The following is an 18039-nucleotide window of genomic DNA, read 5'->3' as shown; positions in this document are numbered from 1 at the left end:
CGTTCGCATATTTCTCCTAAGTTCTAGACGTTTCACCTTCTAGAACTTTTGTATCTCCTGCTTGGTTACCATCTATATACATGCATATTTGTGGTTTATGTTTTTCTTATATGCGTGTGTATGTGTGAGTAACTACTTCGGCTGATGATTACATGTGTTTGTGAGAAATCTCTTCGTTGCCTTGTATGTATATGTGTAAATGATGATTGGTTTGTTCATCTGCACAAGAGTCGCAGCTTACTTTATTGTTGTTGTGCCTTTATTTACTAACAACATAGTGATGCTGAAATTCACCACACTACCCTCCTTCTAAGTGGGATCGTCCCGATCATACAAATTTTCTGATCTAAACGCTGCCGGCCTTTCCAAATGAACCATTTTCATTTTGTTTCGTGGTTTGCGAATGGTTTGTATGCGGTACACTACATCGTTGAACCGTTTTACAACAATGTATGGGCCTTCCCAATTACACTGCAATTTCGGGGACAAACCTTTTTTTCGTTGTGGGTTGTATAACAGCACCAAATCTCCTTCCTGAAAACATTCCGAATTGCTTTATCGTATCAGGCCTTGTATCTTGTGACTCACAATCTTGGTTCGTTGTCTTACAAGATCGTGTATTTCCCTCATCTCTTTCTCTAAGACACCAGTGGATTTCTTGGTATTTCTCTCCGCATCGACATTTATCCCAAACTTCAAATCAGATTGTAGTCGAAGGTCATTGCCAAAAATTACCTTGGCGGGGGTTTGGCCGTTGTCTCATGCACTGCCGATCAGTAAACCATCAAGAACTAGGATATGTGTGAATCCCATTCTTTATGGAACTTGTCCACTACTTTCGACGAATCTACAGTCCTCTTTTTTTAATGATAGGAGTAAATATTTTAGTCTAAAGTTGTAAGTCCAACACATTATCTTCGACATTCTACAGTCCGGCTCTTCGGGCCACGCCTTTCCCGCTTGGTAGATCATGTGGAACTCTCGTCTTCTCTTAATCTCGCTCAATCTAATTGGGACATCTAGGGAACAATCTTCGCGGGATGCGCCCCTTTTTAGCTAGTTAATCTCGCTCAATCTAATTGGGACATCTAGGGAATAATCTTTGCGGGATGCGCCCCTTTTTAGCTAGTTTATCCGATTTTTGATACCCATCTATCCGCAATGCCCTGGGACCCAAATAGATGTATGCTCCTCCCTATCCCGATTCTTTCCAAGGATTGTTTACACTCCAATAGATTTTTATATGCGAGATTGGTGCCTTAGTTGCTGCTCGGCTGTCAATATAAAAGTTGGCACGGCTGCACTTCAAGCTATTTTCTTCCAGTGTTTCTACTGCTTTGGTTACGGCTACTACTTCAGCCTGAAAACGCTACAGTGATCTGACAGTTTGTTGGATCTATTTATTTCGTGATCAGCACAGTATACCGCAGACCCTGGTCTTTCTACAGCTTTCGAACCATCGGTGTATACGTGTAACTACGATTCTAAGGTATACACAAAACGAGTTTGGATTCAAAACCGCACTTTGCGGTTTTCCACTATATAAAACCGAAATAGTGTTAATTTCATAATAAGAATTTAAATTATAATAATAAAAAAAGTTGAATGTTGCTTCCGCCGGTACTTTAGCCCAGATTCGGTGTGAAAGGCGTATCACGCTATCACCACTCCACAGCGGCTGGCTTTTCACTGACAAATAATAATAGTTGGTAAATATTAATAATAATAAACAGGTAAGGAAGGCTAAGTTCGGGTGTAACCGAACATTACATACTCAGCTGAGAGCTTTGGAGACAAAATAAGAGAAAATCACCATGTAGGAAAATGAACCTAGGGTAATCCTGGAATGTGTTTGTATGACATTGGTATCAAATGGAAGGTAATAAAGAGTAGTTTAAAAGGGAGTGGGCCGTAGTTCTATAGGTGGACGCCTTCCAGAAATCGCCATAAAGGTGGACCAGGGGTTACTCTATAATGTGTTTGTACGATATGGGTATCAAATGAAAGGTGTTAATGGGTATTTTAAAAGGGAGTGGGCCTTAGTTCTATAGGTGGACCCCTTTTCGAGATATCGCCATAAAGGTGGAGCAGGGGTGACTCTAGAATCTGTTTGTATGATATGGGTATCAAATGAAAGGTGTTAATGAATATTTTAAAAAGGAGGAGGCCTTAGTTCTATAGGTAGACGCCTTTGCGAGATATCGCCGTAACGGTGGACCAGGGGTGACTCTATAATGTGTTTGTACGATATGGGTATCAAATAAAAGGTGTTAATGAGTATTTTAAAAGAAAGCGGGCCTTAGTTCTTTCTATAGGTGGACGGATTTTCGAGATACCGACATAAAGGTGGACAAGGGGTGACTCTATAATGTGTTTGTGCGATTTGGGTATCAAATTAAAGGTATTAATGAGAGTTTTACAAGGGAGTGAACCTTGGTTGTATATGTAAAGGCGTTTTAGAGATATCGGACCAGGGTGACCCAGAACATAATCTGTCGGGTACCGCTAATTTACTTATATATGTAATACCACGAACAGTATTCCTGTCATGATTCCAAGGCCTTTGGATTTCGCCCTGCAGAACTTTTTCATTTTGTTCTACTTAATATGGTAGATGTGACACCCATTTTACAAAGTTTTTTCTAAAGTTATATTTTGCGTCACAAAAACCAATCCAATCACCATGTTTCATCCCTGTTTTCGTATTTGGTATAGAATTATGGCATTTTTTTTGATTTTTCGAAATTTTCGGATTTACCCCATTTTTAATACCAAGATAAATTGAGTTCAGATAAGTACGTGAACTAAGTTTAGTAAAGATTTATCGATTTTTTGTCAAGCTATCGTGTTAACGGCCGAGCGGAAGGACAGACGGTCGACTGTGTATAAAAACTGGGCGTGGCTTCAACCGATTTCGCCCATTTTCACAGAAAACAGTTGTCGTCATAGAAGCTGTGCCTTTACCAAATTTCACAAGAATTTTTGTTCGACTTATGGCATTAAAAGTATTCTAGACAAATTAAATGACAAAGGGCGGAGCCACGCCCATTTTGAAATTTTCTTTTATTTTTGTATTTTGTGGCACCATGTCATTACTGGAGTTGAATGTTGCCATAATTTACTTATATACTGTAAAGATATTAAATTTTTTGTTAAAATTTGACTTTAAACATTTTTTTTAAAGTTGGCTTTTTCCTTATCCGATTTTGCTAATTTTTATTTGCCACACATATAGTAATAGGAGTAACGTTCCTGCCAAATTTTATCATGATATCTTCAACGTCTGCCAAATTACAGGTTGCAAAACTTTTAAATTACCTTCTTTTAAAATTGGGTGGTGCCACGCCCATTATCCAAAATTCTACTAATTTTATATTCTGCGTCATAGGGTCAACTCACCTACCAAGTTGCATCGCTTTATCCGTCCTTGGTAATGAATTATCGTAGTTTTTCGGTTTTTCGAAATTTTCGATATCGAAAAAGTGGGCGTGGTTATAGTCCGATTTCGTTCATTTTAAATAGCAATCTGAGATGAGTGCCCAGGAACGTACATACCAAATTTCATGAAGATACCTCAAAATGTACTCAAATTATCGTGTTTACGGACGGACGGACGGACATGGCTAAATGAATTTCTTTTTTCGCCCAGATCATTTTGATATATAGAAGTCTATATCTATCTCGATTAGTTTATGCCGTTACAGGGTACCGTTATGCGAACAAAATTAATATACTCTGTGAGCTCTGCTCAGCTTGCGGGCTTGGTGATTAGATTTCCAGTTATCGAAGCGATTGTCATTCATTATACTCAGTTGAGCAGAGCTCACAGAGTATATTAACTTTGATTGCATAACGGTTGGTTGTACAGGTATAAAGGAATCGAGATAGATATATACTTCCATATATCAAAATCATCAGTATCGAAAAAAAATTCGATTGAGCCATGTCCGTCCGTCCGTCCGTCTGTCCGTTAACACGATAACTTGAGTAAATTTTGAGGTATCTTGATGAAATTTGGTATGTAGGTTCCTGGGCACTCATCTCAGATCGCTATTTAAAATTAACGATATCGGACAATAACCACGCCCACTTTTTCGATATCGAAAAAGTGCGATAATTCATTACCAAATACGCATTAAGCGATGAAGCTTGGTAGATGAGTTAAGCTTATGACGCAGAATAGAAAACGAGTAAAATTTTGGACAATGGGCGTGGCACCGCCCACTTTTAAATGAAGGTAATTTAGAAGTTTTGCAAGCTGTAATTTGGCAGTCGTTGAAGATATCATTATGAAATTTGGCAGGAACGTTACTCTTATTACTCTATGTCTAAAACAAAAAAAACAAAATCGGAGAACGACCACGCCCACTTTTTAAAAAAATTTTTTTTTAAATTCAAATTTTAAAATAAAAGTTAATATCTTTACAGCATATAAGTAAATTAAGCCAACATTCAACTCCAGTAATGATATGGTGCAACAAAATACAAAAATAAAAGAAAATTTCAAAATGGGCGTGGCTCCGCCATTTTTCATTTAATTTGTCTAGGATGATTGCAATGCCATAAGTCGAACAAAAATTAACCAATCCTTGTGAAATTTGGTAGAGGCTTAGCTTCTAGGACGATAACTGTTTTCTGTGAAAAAGGGCGAAATCGGTTGAAGCCACGCCAAGTTTTTATACACAGTCGATCGTCTGTCCTTCCGCTCGGCCGTTAACACGATAACTTGAGCAAAAATCGATATATCTTTACTAAACTCAGTTCACGTACTTATCTGAACTCGCTTTGTATTGGTGTAAAAAATGGCCGAAATCCGACTATGACCACGCCCACTTTTTCGATATCGAAAATTACGTAAAATGAAAAAAATGCCATAATTATGTACCAAATAGGAAAAAATGGATGAAGCATGGTAACTGTATTGGTCTATTGACGCAAAATATAACTTTAGAAAAAACTTGGTAAAATGGGTGTGACATCTACCATATTAAGAAAATGAAAAAGTTTTGCAGGGCGAAATCAAAAGCCCTTGGAATCTTGGAAGGAATACTGTACGTGGTATTACATATATAAATAAATTAGCGGTACCCGACAGATGATGTTCTGGATCACCCTGGTCCACATTTTGGTAGATATCTCGAAAACGCCTTCACATATACAACTAAGGGCCACTCCCTTTTAAAACCCTCATTAATACCTTTAATTTGATACCCATATCATACAAACACATTCTAGAGTCACCCCTGGTCCACGTTTATGGCGATATCTCGAAAAGGCGTTCACATATAGAACTAAGGCCCACTCCCTTTTAAAATACTCATTAACACCTTTTATTTGGTACCCATATCGTATAAACAAATTCTAGAGTCACCCCTGGTCCACCTTTATGTCGATATCTCAAAAAGGCGTCCACCTATAGAACTAAGGCCCACGCCCTTTTAAAATACTCATTAACACCTTTCATTTGATACCCATATCGTACAAACAAATTCTAGAGTCACCCCTGGTCCACCTTTATGTCGATATCTCGAAAAGGCGTCCACCCATAGAACTAAGGCCCACGCCTTTTTAAAATATTCATTAACACCTTTCATTTGATACCCATATCGTACAAAAAAATTCTAGAGTCACCCTTGGCCCACCTTTATCGCGATATCTCAAAAAGGCATCCACCTCTAGAACTAAGGCCCACACCCTTTTAAAATACTCATTAACACCTTTCATTTGATACCCATATCGTACAACCAATTCTAGAGTCACCCCTGGTCCACCTTTATGGCGATATCTCGAAAAGGCGTCCGCCTATAGAACAAAGGCCCACACCCTTTTAAAATACTCATTAACACCTTTCATTTGATACCCATATCGTACACAAAAGTTCTAGAGTCACCCCTGGCCCACCTTTATGGCGATATCTCGAAAAGGCATCCACCTATAGAACTAAGGCCCACTCCCTTTTAAGATACTCATTAACACCTTTCATTTGATACCCATATCGTACAAACAAATTCTAGAGTCACCCCTGGTCCACCTTTATGGCGATATCTCAAGGCGTCCACCTATAGAACTAAGGCCCACACCCTTTTAAAATACTCATTAGCACCTTTCATTTGATACCCATATTGTACAAACGCATTCTAGAGTCACCCCTGGTCCACGTTTATGGCGATATCCCGAAAAGGCGTCCACCCATAGAACAAAGGCCCACTCCCTTTTAAAACACTTATTACACTTTTCGTTTGACACCCATATTGCACAAACGCATTCTAGAGTCAACCCAGGTCCACTTTTATAACGATATTCCGAAGAGGCGTCCACCTATAGAAATAAGCCCCACTCCCTTTTAAAATACGCATTAACACCTTTCATTTGATACCCATATCGTATAAACAAATTCTAGAGTCACCCCTGGTCCACCTTTATGTCGATATCTCGAAAAGGCGTCCACCTATAGAACTAAGGCCCACGCCCTTTTAAAATACTCATTAACACCTTTCATTTGATACCCATATCGTACAAACAAATTCTAGAGTCACCCCTGGTCCACCTTTATGGCAATATCTCGAAAAGGCGTCCGCCTATAGAACTAAGGCCCACACCCTTTTAAAATACTCATTAACACCTTTCATTTGATACCCATATCGTACACAAAAGTTCTAGAGTCACCCCTGGCCCACCTTTATGGCGATATCTCGAAAAGGCATCCACCTATAGAACTAAGGCCCACTCCCTTTTAAGATACTCATTAACACCTTTCATTTGATACCCATATCGTACAAACAAATTCTAGAGTCACCCCTGGTCCACCTTTATGGCGATATCTCGAAAAGGCGTCCACCTATAGAACTAAGGCCCACACCCTTTTAAAATACTCATTAGCACCTTTCATTTGATACCCATATTGTACAAACGCATTCTAGAGTCACCACTGGTCCACGTTTATGGCGATATCCCGAAAAGGCGTCCACCCATAGAACAAAGGCCCACTCCCTTTTAAAACACTTATTACACTTTTCGTTTGACACCCATATTGCACAAACGCATTCTAGAGTCAACCCAGGTCCACTTTTATAACGATATTCCGAAAAGGCGTCCACCTATAGAAATAAGACCCACTCCCTTTTAAAATACTCATTAGCACCTTTCATGTGATACCCATATAGTACAAACAAATTCTCGAGTCACCCCTGGTCCACGTTTATGGCGATATCTCGAAAAGGCGTCCACATATAGAACTAAGGCCCACGCCCTCTTAAAATACTCATTAACACCTTTCATTTGATACCCATATCGTACACAAAAGTTCTAGAGTCACCCCTGGCCCACCTTTATGGCGATATCTCGAAAAGGCATCCACCTATAGAACTAAGGCCCACTCCCTTTTAAGATACTCATTAACACCTTTCATTTGATACCCATATCGTACAAACATTCTAGAGTCACCCTTGGTCCACCTTTATGGCGATATCTCGAAAAGGCGTCCACCTATAGAACTAAGGATTACTCCCTTTTAAAATACTCATTACCACCTTTCATTTGATACCCATATCGTACAAACAAATTCTAGAGTCACCCCTGGTCCATCTTTATGGCGATATCTCGAAAAGGCGTCCATCTATAGAACTTAGGCCCACTCTCTTTTAAAATACTCATTAATACCTTTTATTTGATACCCATATCGTACAAACAAATTCTCGAGTCAGGCCTGGTCCACCTTTATGGCGATATCCCTAAATGGCGTCCATCTATAGATCTATGGCCCACTTCCTCTTAAAATACTCTTTAATACCTTCCATTTGATACACATGTCATACAAACACATTCCAGGGTTACCCTTACTTTGTCTCCACAGCTCTCAACTGAGTATGTAATGTTCGGTTACACCCGAACTTAGCCTTCCTTACTGGTTTTATATTGAAGTTTTACGTATCTGCTTTATAAAAAAACGATGAGTCGTCGTTAACGAATTTATAACATGCCCGTAACAATTTCATAAATTTTGTATAGCAAAATCGATAACACGCATTAAACATGTGCCGTGAAGTGTTGATATACCAAATAAAGCTATATAACTTCACTAAATTTGCTTTTTTTGACCCAATTTGAAAATAGTTCACAGCAACCTGATATGAAAATGATTGAGCTTTGCTACTTCACCAAAATTAAAAAAAAAAAAATTATTCCTTTTTTACCTCTAGTAGGGGTGGGGTAATAATCTAATTCTGTGAGTCTTTTCAGATAATAAATAATTAACAAAATTAATGGTTATCAATTCTGACATTTTTTTTTACCCTGTGAGTTAAATCACTCTAATACATATATACGAACGTCTGTGATATAAAGCATGCTAATATAATTATTGTGCTTTGGTAAGTTTTATTTTTCTCTTAATACATTTAGTTTCCTTTTTTGATTTATACTATCTTTTGTTATTTTTCCAGCTTCATCTGGTTTATAAATGCTCAACATGATTTTTAATATAAAATGGGCAACCGTTTTTTAATCATCTAACAAATAATAATAATCATAATTTTTGATAGCTGTGGTTTTGGGTTTTGCTTGCTTTAATTAGTTTTGCATGATTTTTATATGAAATTATTTTGTTATGCCAATGTATTTTATGGTATACTTTCTTCTTAAGATTTCATTTAATTTGTAGAATTAAGTTGTTTTTAAGGTACAATTTTTGATTTCTCATTAGGAGTCAGAATCTAAGGGCAGTTTTTATAGAAGCATTAGGGCAGGTGGAAAATGCCTCGCATCTTTGGAAACCTCGTAAAAAATGTATTTTTTTTTAAGTCCAAACTTTTAAGCGAATACTCTTCACTAAGGTTCACTTATGTTTACATGTATGTACGAGTATATGCTTTCTTAACCGCCTTACTGTATGATCTGTTGTTGATAAATCTATATTTTATTTAATATTTAGCTATATATTTTTTTATTTGTATTTGTATAGCAAGCGGTGTTTGAAAAATTCAACATTTATGAGGAATGCGTGGGCGACTTACTCAAGTGGGTTAGCACAATTGAATACAAAATTTCAAATATTGGAGGTCCAAAAGAAAAAAATGATGATATCCGCAATCAAGCAAATATTTTGAAGGTAAGTTTAATATATGTATGTAAAATGTACATTGTGCATATGTGCAATTAAGTGATTACTCAAAGTTTTGATTAATCTCATTCTAAATTACCCATTAAATCGAAAGAAGCAATGAAGCACCAATACCTGTCCCCGTCTTCTACCCCTCTTACCGACACCAGCATACCATTTGGTCAGGGGCAGGGCAACAGGCTTTTAGTCCCAACTCAATTCCTGCTTGGACGATGCCATATCCCTAGAATTGATACTCCGCCTCCTGAACTGCCCATGTTATCCAGCCTTTTAGAACTTAGGCGAATCACCCGTATTTACTCCTAGTGCGACGATGTCTCCCCCGTTCAGAATACTGCAGTCAACTGTAATGCTTTGACTGGAAAGATAACGGAGATAGTCGATTTCATGAAATGGCACAAGATCCGCATAGCTGCAATCCTAGAGACTATGCTCACTGCACTTTTCCACAGCAAAGATCGAGCAAGGGGTGAAACAGGCGGATTCGCTTTTACTTCACACTACTCTGTGCAATACAATCCCGACATCGGATGCAACCGCGGATGCTACTTTAGAAATTATCAACATCTACATCCCTTCTGTCACCTGCTACCCCAATGGATATCGCCCTGATATAAGTGGCCTTCTCAGTGGCTAAAATCGTATTATTCTTGGCGATTTTAATGCCCGCCACGATCTGTGGCATTCTGATATACAATATGACTGTACCAAAGCAAAAAGGCAGTAAAGTGTGAAAAGCTAAATCGGAGAAAATTGAATTTTTATTTGGTAAATTTTAGATTTTTCAAGTAGACTTAAAATTTAATGCCCCTATTACCGTTTACAACTCAACTCTGGTTGGGTTGAAATTTCGCAATTTGGTATTACAGATTACAACTCAACCTGTCAAAAAAAATTTCGGTTGAGTTGTCTAGCCTTACAACTTTTTGTGGCATTGCCGTTTACAACCTTGTGTTGGTGTAGTTGTCAAAGACGTCAAAATCTTACAACTGCTTACTAGCAGTTGTCTCATACAATTTTGCAGTTGTTTTGAAAAAATGTTACGTTTTAGAAGACGGTTCACCACCTAATTTTTAACAAAAATTTTCAAGGTTGGTATCAAAAGACACGTTTCGACCTCCGATTTAAGAATCCGAAAACAAAAATTGTAATTCTTTACGACAGCATGACACTGCTAATACGCGTCCAAAAATATCGAGAGAGGTGCCAAAAGACGCGTATTAATCTCGAGAACAATAATCCGAAGGCGGAAAATAAACATTTTATCTCTGTCCGGAGATATTTTCAGTTGAAGTTGGCGATTTTCATGTGGTTGTTGTAATGTTGTTGTCTTTTTTCGGTTTGTGTTTAATATCTTTTGAACGAGTTAAAATTTGTATTTTCCGCCTTCGGATTATTAATACTGATGTCAAGACGCGTCGTTTAATACCTCTCTCGATATTTTTGGACACGTATTAGCAGTGTCATGCTGTCGTAAAAAATTACCACAAAAATTAATTCTAATAAAATCTAATTTCATGTGGTTGTTGTATTTTGCCAGATTTTTTGTACACAGCAATGCAGAAAGGTGTTGGACCCAACCAGGATTATTTTTACGAATCGCGGCCAAAGGCCGCCAACGCAGAAAGATGTTCTGTGCAAAAAAACTGTGGACCGGGCCTCATATTTCGGACCCTCTCGGGCCATTTTGTGGGTCTTTGTAAATATCTTTCGAAAGAAATAAAATTTTCGCTTTCGAATCCTAAAAACGGAGATGAAAACGCGTCTTTTGATACCACCTTTGATAAGAGTTAGATGGTGCACGGGCTTATAAAACGTTACCAAAAAAAAAAAAAATTTAAAGCCGGTTGTTAAACCTTTTTTAATCAAAAAATAATCAACAATTTTGTACACATTTCTAGAAAAACCAACGTTTAAACGAATTACATTGAATAACTTTTTGACTTTATGTAGCGACATTCCATAGTTGGACGAGGCTGGTCGCAGTCCGGATGCAGCCAAAATAGGTGAAATTATGCGAGTCTCATTGATACTAATCACTACTCCTGGGAATCCTATTTGAGTAAAATACAGTTTTTTCTGTTAGGGTTTTAATCTACTTCGCACAAATACGCTCCTCAATTATATCTAAAACCAGTCCAACACCAAAATCATTTCCGCAGCATATTTGATAGCTGCCGTCAGCAAGCAATCGGAGTGTGGCGCATAATTTTAAAATACGAACGCGTATGCGGAAATGGTCCTTAATTTTGTTTAGTACTGAGTAAAATGCTTCCTTTCCAATCTGCAAAATAACTTCATATGAAGCTCATTATTTGTCACTTAAACATTTTCTTACTTGGTGCTTGGTAGTTCCAAGGGATTGGAATGATCAACGAATGTTTTCCGTATTCGCGACATGTCAATCACCAACATTTTCACCATTATAAAATAGATTTCATATAACATTAATAAAAAAATCAAATTTGAAAATGCTTAAATTTCTGCCACAAATTGATCAGCTGTTCATTTATCTGTCAAATCATCACTTTCTTAGCTTGGCAGCACCAATTCAACCAATAAGTTGTAATTCGTAATACCAAACAGGAGTTGAGTTGTCTGAAAGTTGAGTTGTTTTAATTACAACCCAACCAAGTTGAGTTGTGTACCGTAATAGGCCCATAAGACATTGTTTTATCTTTCGCTGTCAATTTCAAATGAGTAGTTATTTAGTAAATGAGTAAATTGTAATCGCAGAAATTTAGTGGCATTGCATTTTACTACTATTTTGCTATGGACGGAGTGTAGAGGTGCACATCAAATTGAGGACACGGCGTTTTTCATAATATACGAGGACACCCCCACATGAACGGTAGACGATTTTCATAGCTCGCTCGTGGTAACATTGGCATTCGATCACCTCGCGATACTTCTCTCGCTTGAACAATCAGCCGAATTCATAGCATCCGAAGAACGCACTTTCATTAACCTTAAAAAAGGAAAGTGGACAAAATAATAAAAAATATACAGATAATCTTTTCGCTTCCTTCCCAATCCCGACTGATATCCGGCAATGGGAACGTGGTTTCCGCAAAGTCATTGAATCCGCGTCGGTTCGCTTCATTCCCACTGAAAGAATTCGAATGGAGGCCGCAACTTTAGCAAGATACCGTGATCTGGTAAGCAAGATCCTGACGACGCTCAATTTAGGGACATAAAGATGCGCATCAGGCAGTTTATAGACAAAGAGGCAATGGGAGGAGCACCTAAAGTGCTGCAACCTCTCCTATTACCATCACCTATAACTATCTCCGCCAAAGAGGTCACAGAAGTCATATATAACCTAAACCATCCAAAGCAGTAGGCCCAGACAGGATTGCCATGTCAATGCTCCAAAACCTTGGTTATGGAAGACTATAATATTTAGAAGTCGTCTTCAACCTGTCTCTGTCCAATTTCCCCATCCCTGAAAAATAAAAAATGGCGAGGGTGGTACCGTTACTAAACCCTGGAAAATCAGCTATCACCCAATATCTCTCCTATCGCTAGTAGCCAATACACCTGGAGCCGTTTGATCCAGACGAGCATAAGGAGGCCCCGGCAAAATCGACACAGAATCGCTAAACGCCTTAACCAGGCCGCGCCCAGTGAACCCCTTTGTCAATATACATTATCCTACTCTTGCTGATGTGAGTCACCCTAGCCACACTTCGTTCAAGATTCTGTAACAGATTAAACTCTTAATTGTCCATATTCCACCCCGGCACATGTAATGTAAGTCCTGCATGCGATGTGTCCCCATATGACACCACCATCTCTTCAATTGTAGTGTGGAGCCTATGCCTCTATCACCAATCTCTCTTTGGTCCGCCCCTGCTGAAACTGCCAGTTCCCTTGATTTTCCATTAGAGGACACTGACGACAATTTGTGAGTGGCTGCACCAATTGAATGGGGCGAAGCACTGTTAACACAAACACAACAACACCTGAAGCTGTCCTGCTTCTTTATTTCACGGAAAACCTGCGGCTCGCCAATCATCAGCATGGTTTCCGCAAATTACATAGCAATACCACGCACTGACCGTAATCAACACACAGATAAATTATGGACTGTACCAAGAACCCCATCATTGAACAGTACTCGTAGTGCTAGACTTATAAAAAGCATTTGATAGAATCAACAATATCATGTTACTGCAAAACTTTGAAGAGTCCACCCGCCTTCCCAGTAACAAAAGGTGGACTGCAAATTATCTGTGTGGTCGGCAGGCATCGATGCTGTTCAGGAACGTAACATTAAAACCCACACGAAGTAAAAAAGGGGTGTCTCAGGGTGGAGTCCTATCCCCACATTTGTTTAACTTTTAAATATAGAAGCACCCTTCCCCAGCAGATGGAGTTACCATTATGTCCTACGCTGTTGATTAGCTATGCTATAAAATCAACGGGTATCTCCCAAATTCTTCCAGTTTTTGCACAACGCCTAATCCCTCATTGTCACCAACCAAATCCTCGGCTACCTTATTTACAACATACACAACGCAAAGGTCGACCATAGTGGATATCCACGTCGATGGCATTACGCTACCGCTACTGTCTTACACCAAAAAGAAACTGGGTGACATTCGACCAGGATCTAGATTTTAGCGAGCATGCGGCCACAATTGTACCTTAAGTCCAGAGCCGTCTCTTGTCGGCAGAACTTGAAGAAAAGCTTATAATCACGTAGGCGACTCTTAACGCCCAATATATCTCCTATCGCTAGTAGCCAAGACACCTGGAGCCGTTTGCTCCAGACGAGCATAAGGAGGCCCCAGGCGAAATCGACACAGAATCGCTAAACGCCTTACTAGGCCGCGCCCGGTGAACCCCGTTGTCAATATACATTATCCCACTATTGCTGATATGAATCTCCCTAGCCCAACTTCGTTCTGGATACTGTAACAGATTAAACTCTTAATTGTCCAGAATCAACCCCGGCACGTGTAATGTATGTCCTGCATACCATGTGTCCCCCACATGACACCAACCATCTTTTCAATTGTAGTGTGGAGCCTATGCCTCTATCATCAATCTCTCTCCGGTTCGGCCCTGCTGAAACTGCCAGTTCCCTTGATCTTCCATTAGAGGACACTGACGACAATTTGTGAGTGGCTGCACCAATTGAATGGGGCGAAGAACTGTTAACACAAACACAACAACACCTGAAGCTGTCCTGCTTCTTTATTTCACGGAAAACCTGCGGCTCGCCAATCATCAGCATAGTTTCCGCAAATTACATAGCAACACCACGGCGCTGACCGTAATCAACACACAGATAAATTATGGACTGTACCAAGAACCCCATCATTGAACAGTACTCGTAGCGCTAGACTTATCAAAAGTATTTGATAGAACCAACAATATCATTTTACTTCAAAACTTTAAATAGTCCACCCGTCTTCCAAGTATCAAAAGGCGGACTGCAAATTATCTGTGTGATTGGCAGGCATCGATGCAGTTCAATAACGTAACATTAAAATCCATACGAAGTAAAAAAGGGGTGTCTCAGGGTAGTATCCTATCCCACTTTTGTTTAACTTTTACATATGGAAGCACCCCCACCCCCAAGTTCCATGAGGGACTTGGGGTCGCCAAAGTGTCTGCTGTTAAGAAACAGGATTCGCCACGGATAGGTGAGGATGAAAATTGGTTTAGAGAAGCTATAAATTGCGCTGGGAACCTTTTGAAAAGGATGCGCTACACAATGCCTTGAATTATTTGGGTATTTTAGTCGCCTCTTACGATAATCATACCCGCTGGTGGCCATAAAAAGGCGTCGGACCATTATGCCAGAGCTTGCCCGGCGAACCCCGTTATTAAAGACAAATACTCTAAACTCGCTGTTGAGGAAAGCAACCCCGCCAGGCAGACGCACGTCGCTTGCAAGGGTCGTAAATATATTTCGACAGCATGTTTTTTTTTTTCAGAAAAGAAAACACTATTACTTATCGAAAGTAAACCCCGACAATCGCAATGCATGTCCCGCTTGTAATGTGTCCTCAGAGTTTGGGGTAGTGCATTAATGCACCAGGCTGCACTCTGAGTGCAGTGTTTATGTAAAAAATTTCAGCCTCACTCAAGTATACTGCCGTCCATAGAAAAAGGGCAGTGAAGTGTAAAAAGTGAAAATTGTGAAAATTGGAGTGTGTGTTTGTTGTATCTAAATAAATAGTCTTATTTTGTACACATTAAACGCGTACAGCCTTCATAACATAAAAAGAGTAAACAAAAATTGGCTGCTTTTTTATTCTTATTTTTTTCATAAAATAGTTTGACTTACGCTGCTTTATTTTCAGCTTCAGCTTAATGCATACAATTTTTTTTTTACTCATTTGGGTGGCGCATAAAAACTTCTAATAATATTTTTTGTTTTTCGCTCAGCCGAGTGGTAGTGAAAAAATAAAATGACTGAAATAAATTTTTTTTAGTCGTAGTGGAGAGAGGCAGCACTATTTTTAAGCTGGAAAAAATAATGCGCACTCAAATTTTTCCAATATAGTTTAATGCTAATGAAAGTGTTATGCAATGTCCCACATGACACCAACCATCTTTTCAACTGCAATGTGGAACCAATGCCTCTAACACCCTTATCTCTCAGGTCCAACACTGTTGAAACTGCAACTTTCCTCGCACTCGCATTTGTTCGTTTTGTTTCAGCCTGTAGTCGTTCTCTAATAAAAACGGAATTCAAAGAGCGATGGCCTAAAATCACTCTTCTAATACTCCCTTAAAATACTTAAAATAGAACCAAATCCACTTGTTTACTGCTGTATTCCGATAGCTCCAATGAAATCCTGGGCCGGCATGTGTTTTATGAAAACAGATCGATACAATTTTTATTCAAACGCTAATTATGCGACTGTTTACCTTAATATAAAAATCAATTCTAGATCTAATGTCTACGCATTGTTATTAGTTGGGTGGGTCGATTTGTATGGACGAAAGTTAACCGATATCGCGCCATCGATTTTTCGATAGGATTTGGGCTCAGGAAAAAAGTTCCACTACGCATACCCAAACAAATTATTTTCGAGCCTGCGAAATTTCATTTTTTTGACTTTTTCGACTTTGATTTTTAAGGTTTTTTTCATGACCTACTAAAAAAATTTTCATATGGGCAAATCCCAAAAAATTTTACTTTTTTGGATACTCGGGCTTTACACACGGGCAAAAAACTTAAGGCCAGAAACAAGTACAAGGACATTACGTTTAACCTTTTGACTATCCCATCTGATGATTTTAAAAATCAAGAAGGTTGATAGTAAGTTTTTGCAGAACTTCCAAACGTAAAAAACTTCGATTTGTATACTTTTTCAAGCGATACCCTTGATTATTTTTTTTTTGAATTTTTTCGATAAAATTTTGTGGCATCGCTGAAAGCCTATGGAATTTAAACTGAATTTTGTAAAAGAATGAGCAAAATTAATGTGCCCCTCCAATACTCAAAACTATCATCAATCAAAGTAGCGATACTTTTTTTTTTGTCATTTTCAATATTGACAGTTTTTTGATTATAGCTTTTTGAGGCAACTGAGTATTGAAATTTGGATTATGCACCATAATATCGTATCAGGGACTAAAAATACCTGGGGCTTCAAATTTGATGTGCCCCTTTCTGTTTTGAAGGTAGAGGCAGAAAAGTGGAAGCACTTGGTTGCGTAAACTTTTTTCCGTAGCATGTTTTTTTGTGGGCACACCTACAATTTTACTTTTAGCACTTCATCCCCGTTTGTTATTTTTTTCTCTACACCACAGTAGTATACCATCAATTGCCTCATCTTGGAATATTCACGCAAGGAAAGTTATTGATGTTTGTACATGGGGCAAATATACGAAATTTTCGCCAAAAATTGGCAATCGTCAAAAAGTGTAGACATTTTTTTCAAACCAGGTTTTATTTGAAAGTAAATGAAAAGAAACACAAATTTGGTACAAAAATTGAAAAAAAAAAATGTCTACACTTTGTGGCGATTGCCAATTTTTGACCAAAATTTCGTATATTTGCTCCATGTACAAACATCAATAACTTTCCTTGCGTGAATATTCCAAGATGAGGCAATTGATGGTATACTACTGTGGTGTAGAGAAAAAAATAACAAACGGGTATGAAATATTTATTTATACCCGGTTTCATATTTTTGCCGATATCTCTAAAACCGGGTTTCGGGTATCAACAAAATTTTACTTAAATATATCCCACATAGATATGTACATCCTGATAAAATTTCAACACAATCGGCTAAGAAGTATTTAAATAAGTAAACAAATTTAAGGTTTTCCGGGTTCATATTTGTATCAATATCTCCAAAACCGTATCTCGGGTATTAAAACGTTTTTACCTAAAAATACTTCGTTCACATATCTATGTATATGTTTTTAAAGCTTCAAAAGAATCGGTAAAAAGGTGTTAAAATAAATGTGTTGCAAACGTTGCAGTAAAAAATATTTGGCGGTTATTCGGTTTTATATTTTTACCGATATCTACAAAACCTGGTCTCGTGTATCAAAAAAATTTTACATAGCTAACAGCTGAATATATCTCCATATTTTGTTAAAATTTCGATATAATCGGTACAGAAGTGTTGAAATAAATGTATATTTAACTTTGCGATCTCAATTTATATATATTTTGCTCGATCTTTTGACTATATCTTTTTGATGCATTATGTAAGACGAGTAACGGCGATGCACTATAGTTCAAATTACCCCTCAATGTCCCTAACAAAAAGATATTTGCGTGATACCATGTTTCAAACAAATTTTTTGTCTCCAAAAAACCCAAAGTTTGGCGGATTTCCCCATATGTATACCCTGTCCGACCCAAAAATGTCCGCTAAAAACTTTGTCGATAACAGTTTTTGAAAAGTTTACAATCAAACGAAATTTTTTTTAGTAGGTCA

General features: G+C 38.2%; 1 protein-coding gene across 13 annotated transcripts in view; it reads left to right on the top strand.

Moving 5' to 3' along the window:
- The window catches only part of shot (dystonin-like protein short stop), a 1374398-nt gene that overhangs the window by 957407 nt on the left and 398952 nt on the right, over window positions 1-18039 (top strand). For all 13 annotated transcript variants that reach the window (XM_067773043.1, XM_067773042.1, XM_067773040.1 and 10 more), the window contains one exon: window positions 8960-9106. In XM_067773043.1, coding sequence (XP_067629144.1) covers window positions 8960-9106 — 147 coding nt within the window. The remainder of the gene's footprint in view (window positions 1-8959; window positions 9107-18039) is intronic.

This window comes from Eurosta solidaginis, chromosome 3, assembly GCF_040869045.1.
Source record: "Eurosta solidaginis isolate ZX-2024a chromosome 3, ASM4086904v1, whole genome shotgun sequence".
In the NCBI taxonomy this organism is placed as follows: domain Eukaryota; kingdom Metazoa; phylum Arthropoda; class Insecta; order Diptera; family Tephritidae; genus Eurosta; species Eurosta solidaginis.
The sequence above is the reverse complement of the archived record's forward strand: the minus strand, read 5'-3'. Positions and strand labels throughout refer to the sequence as shown.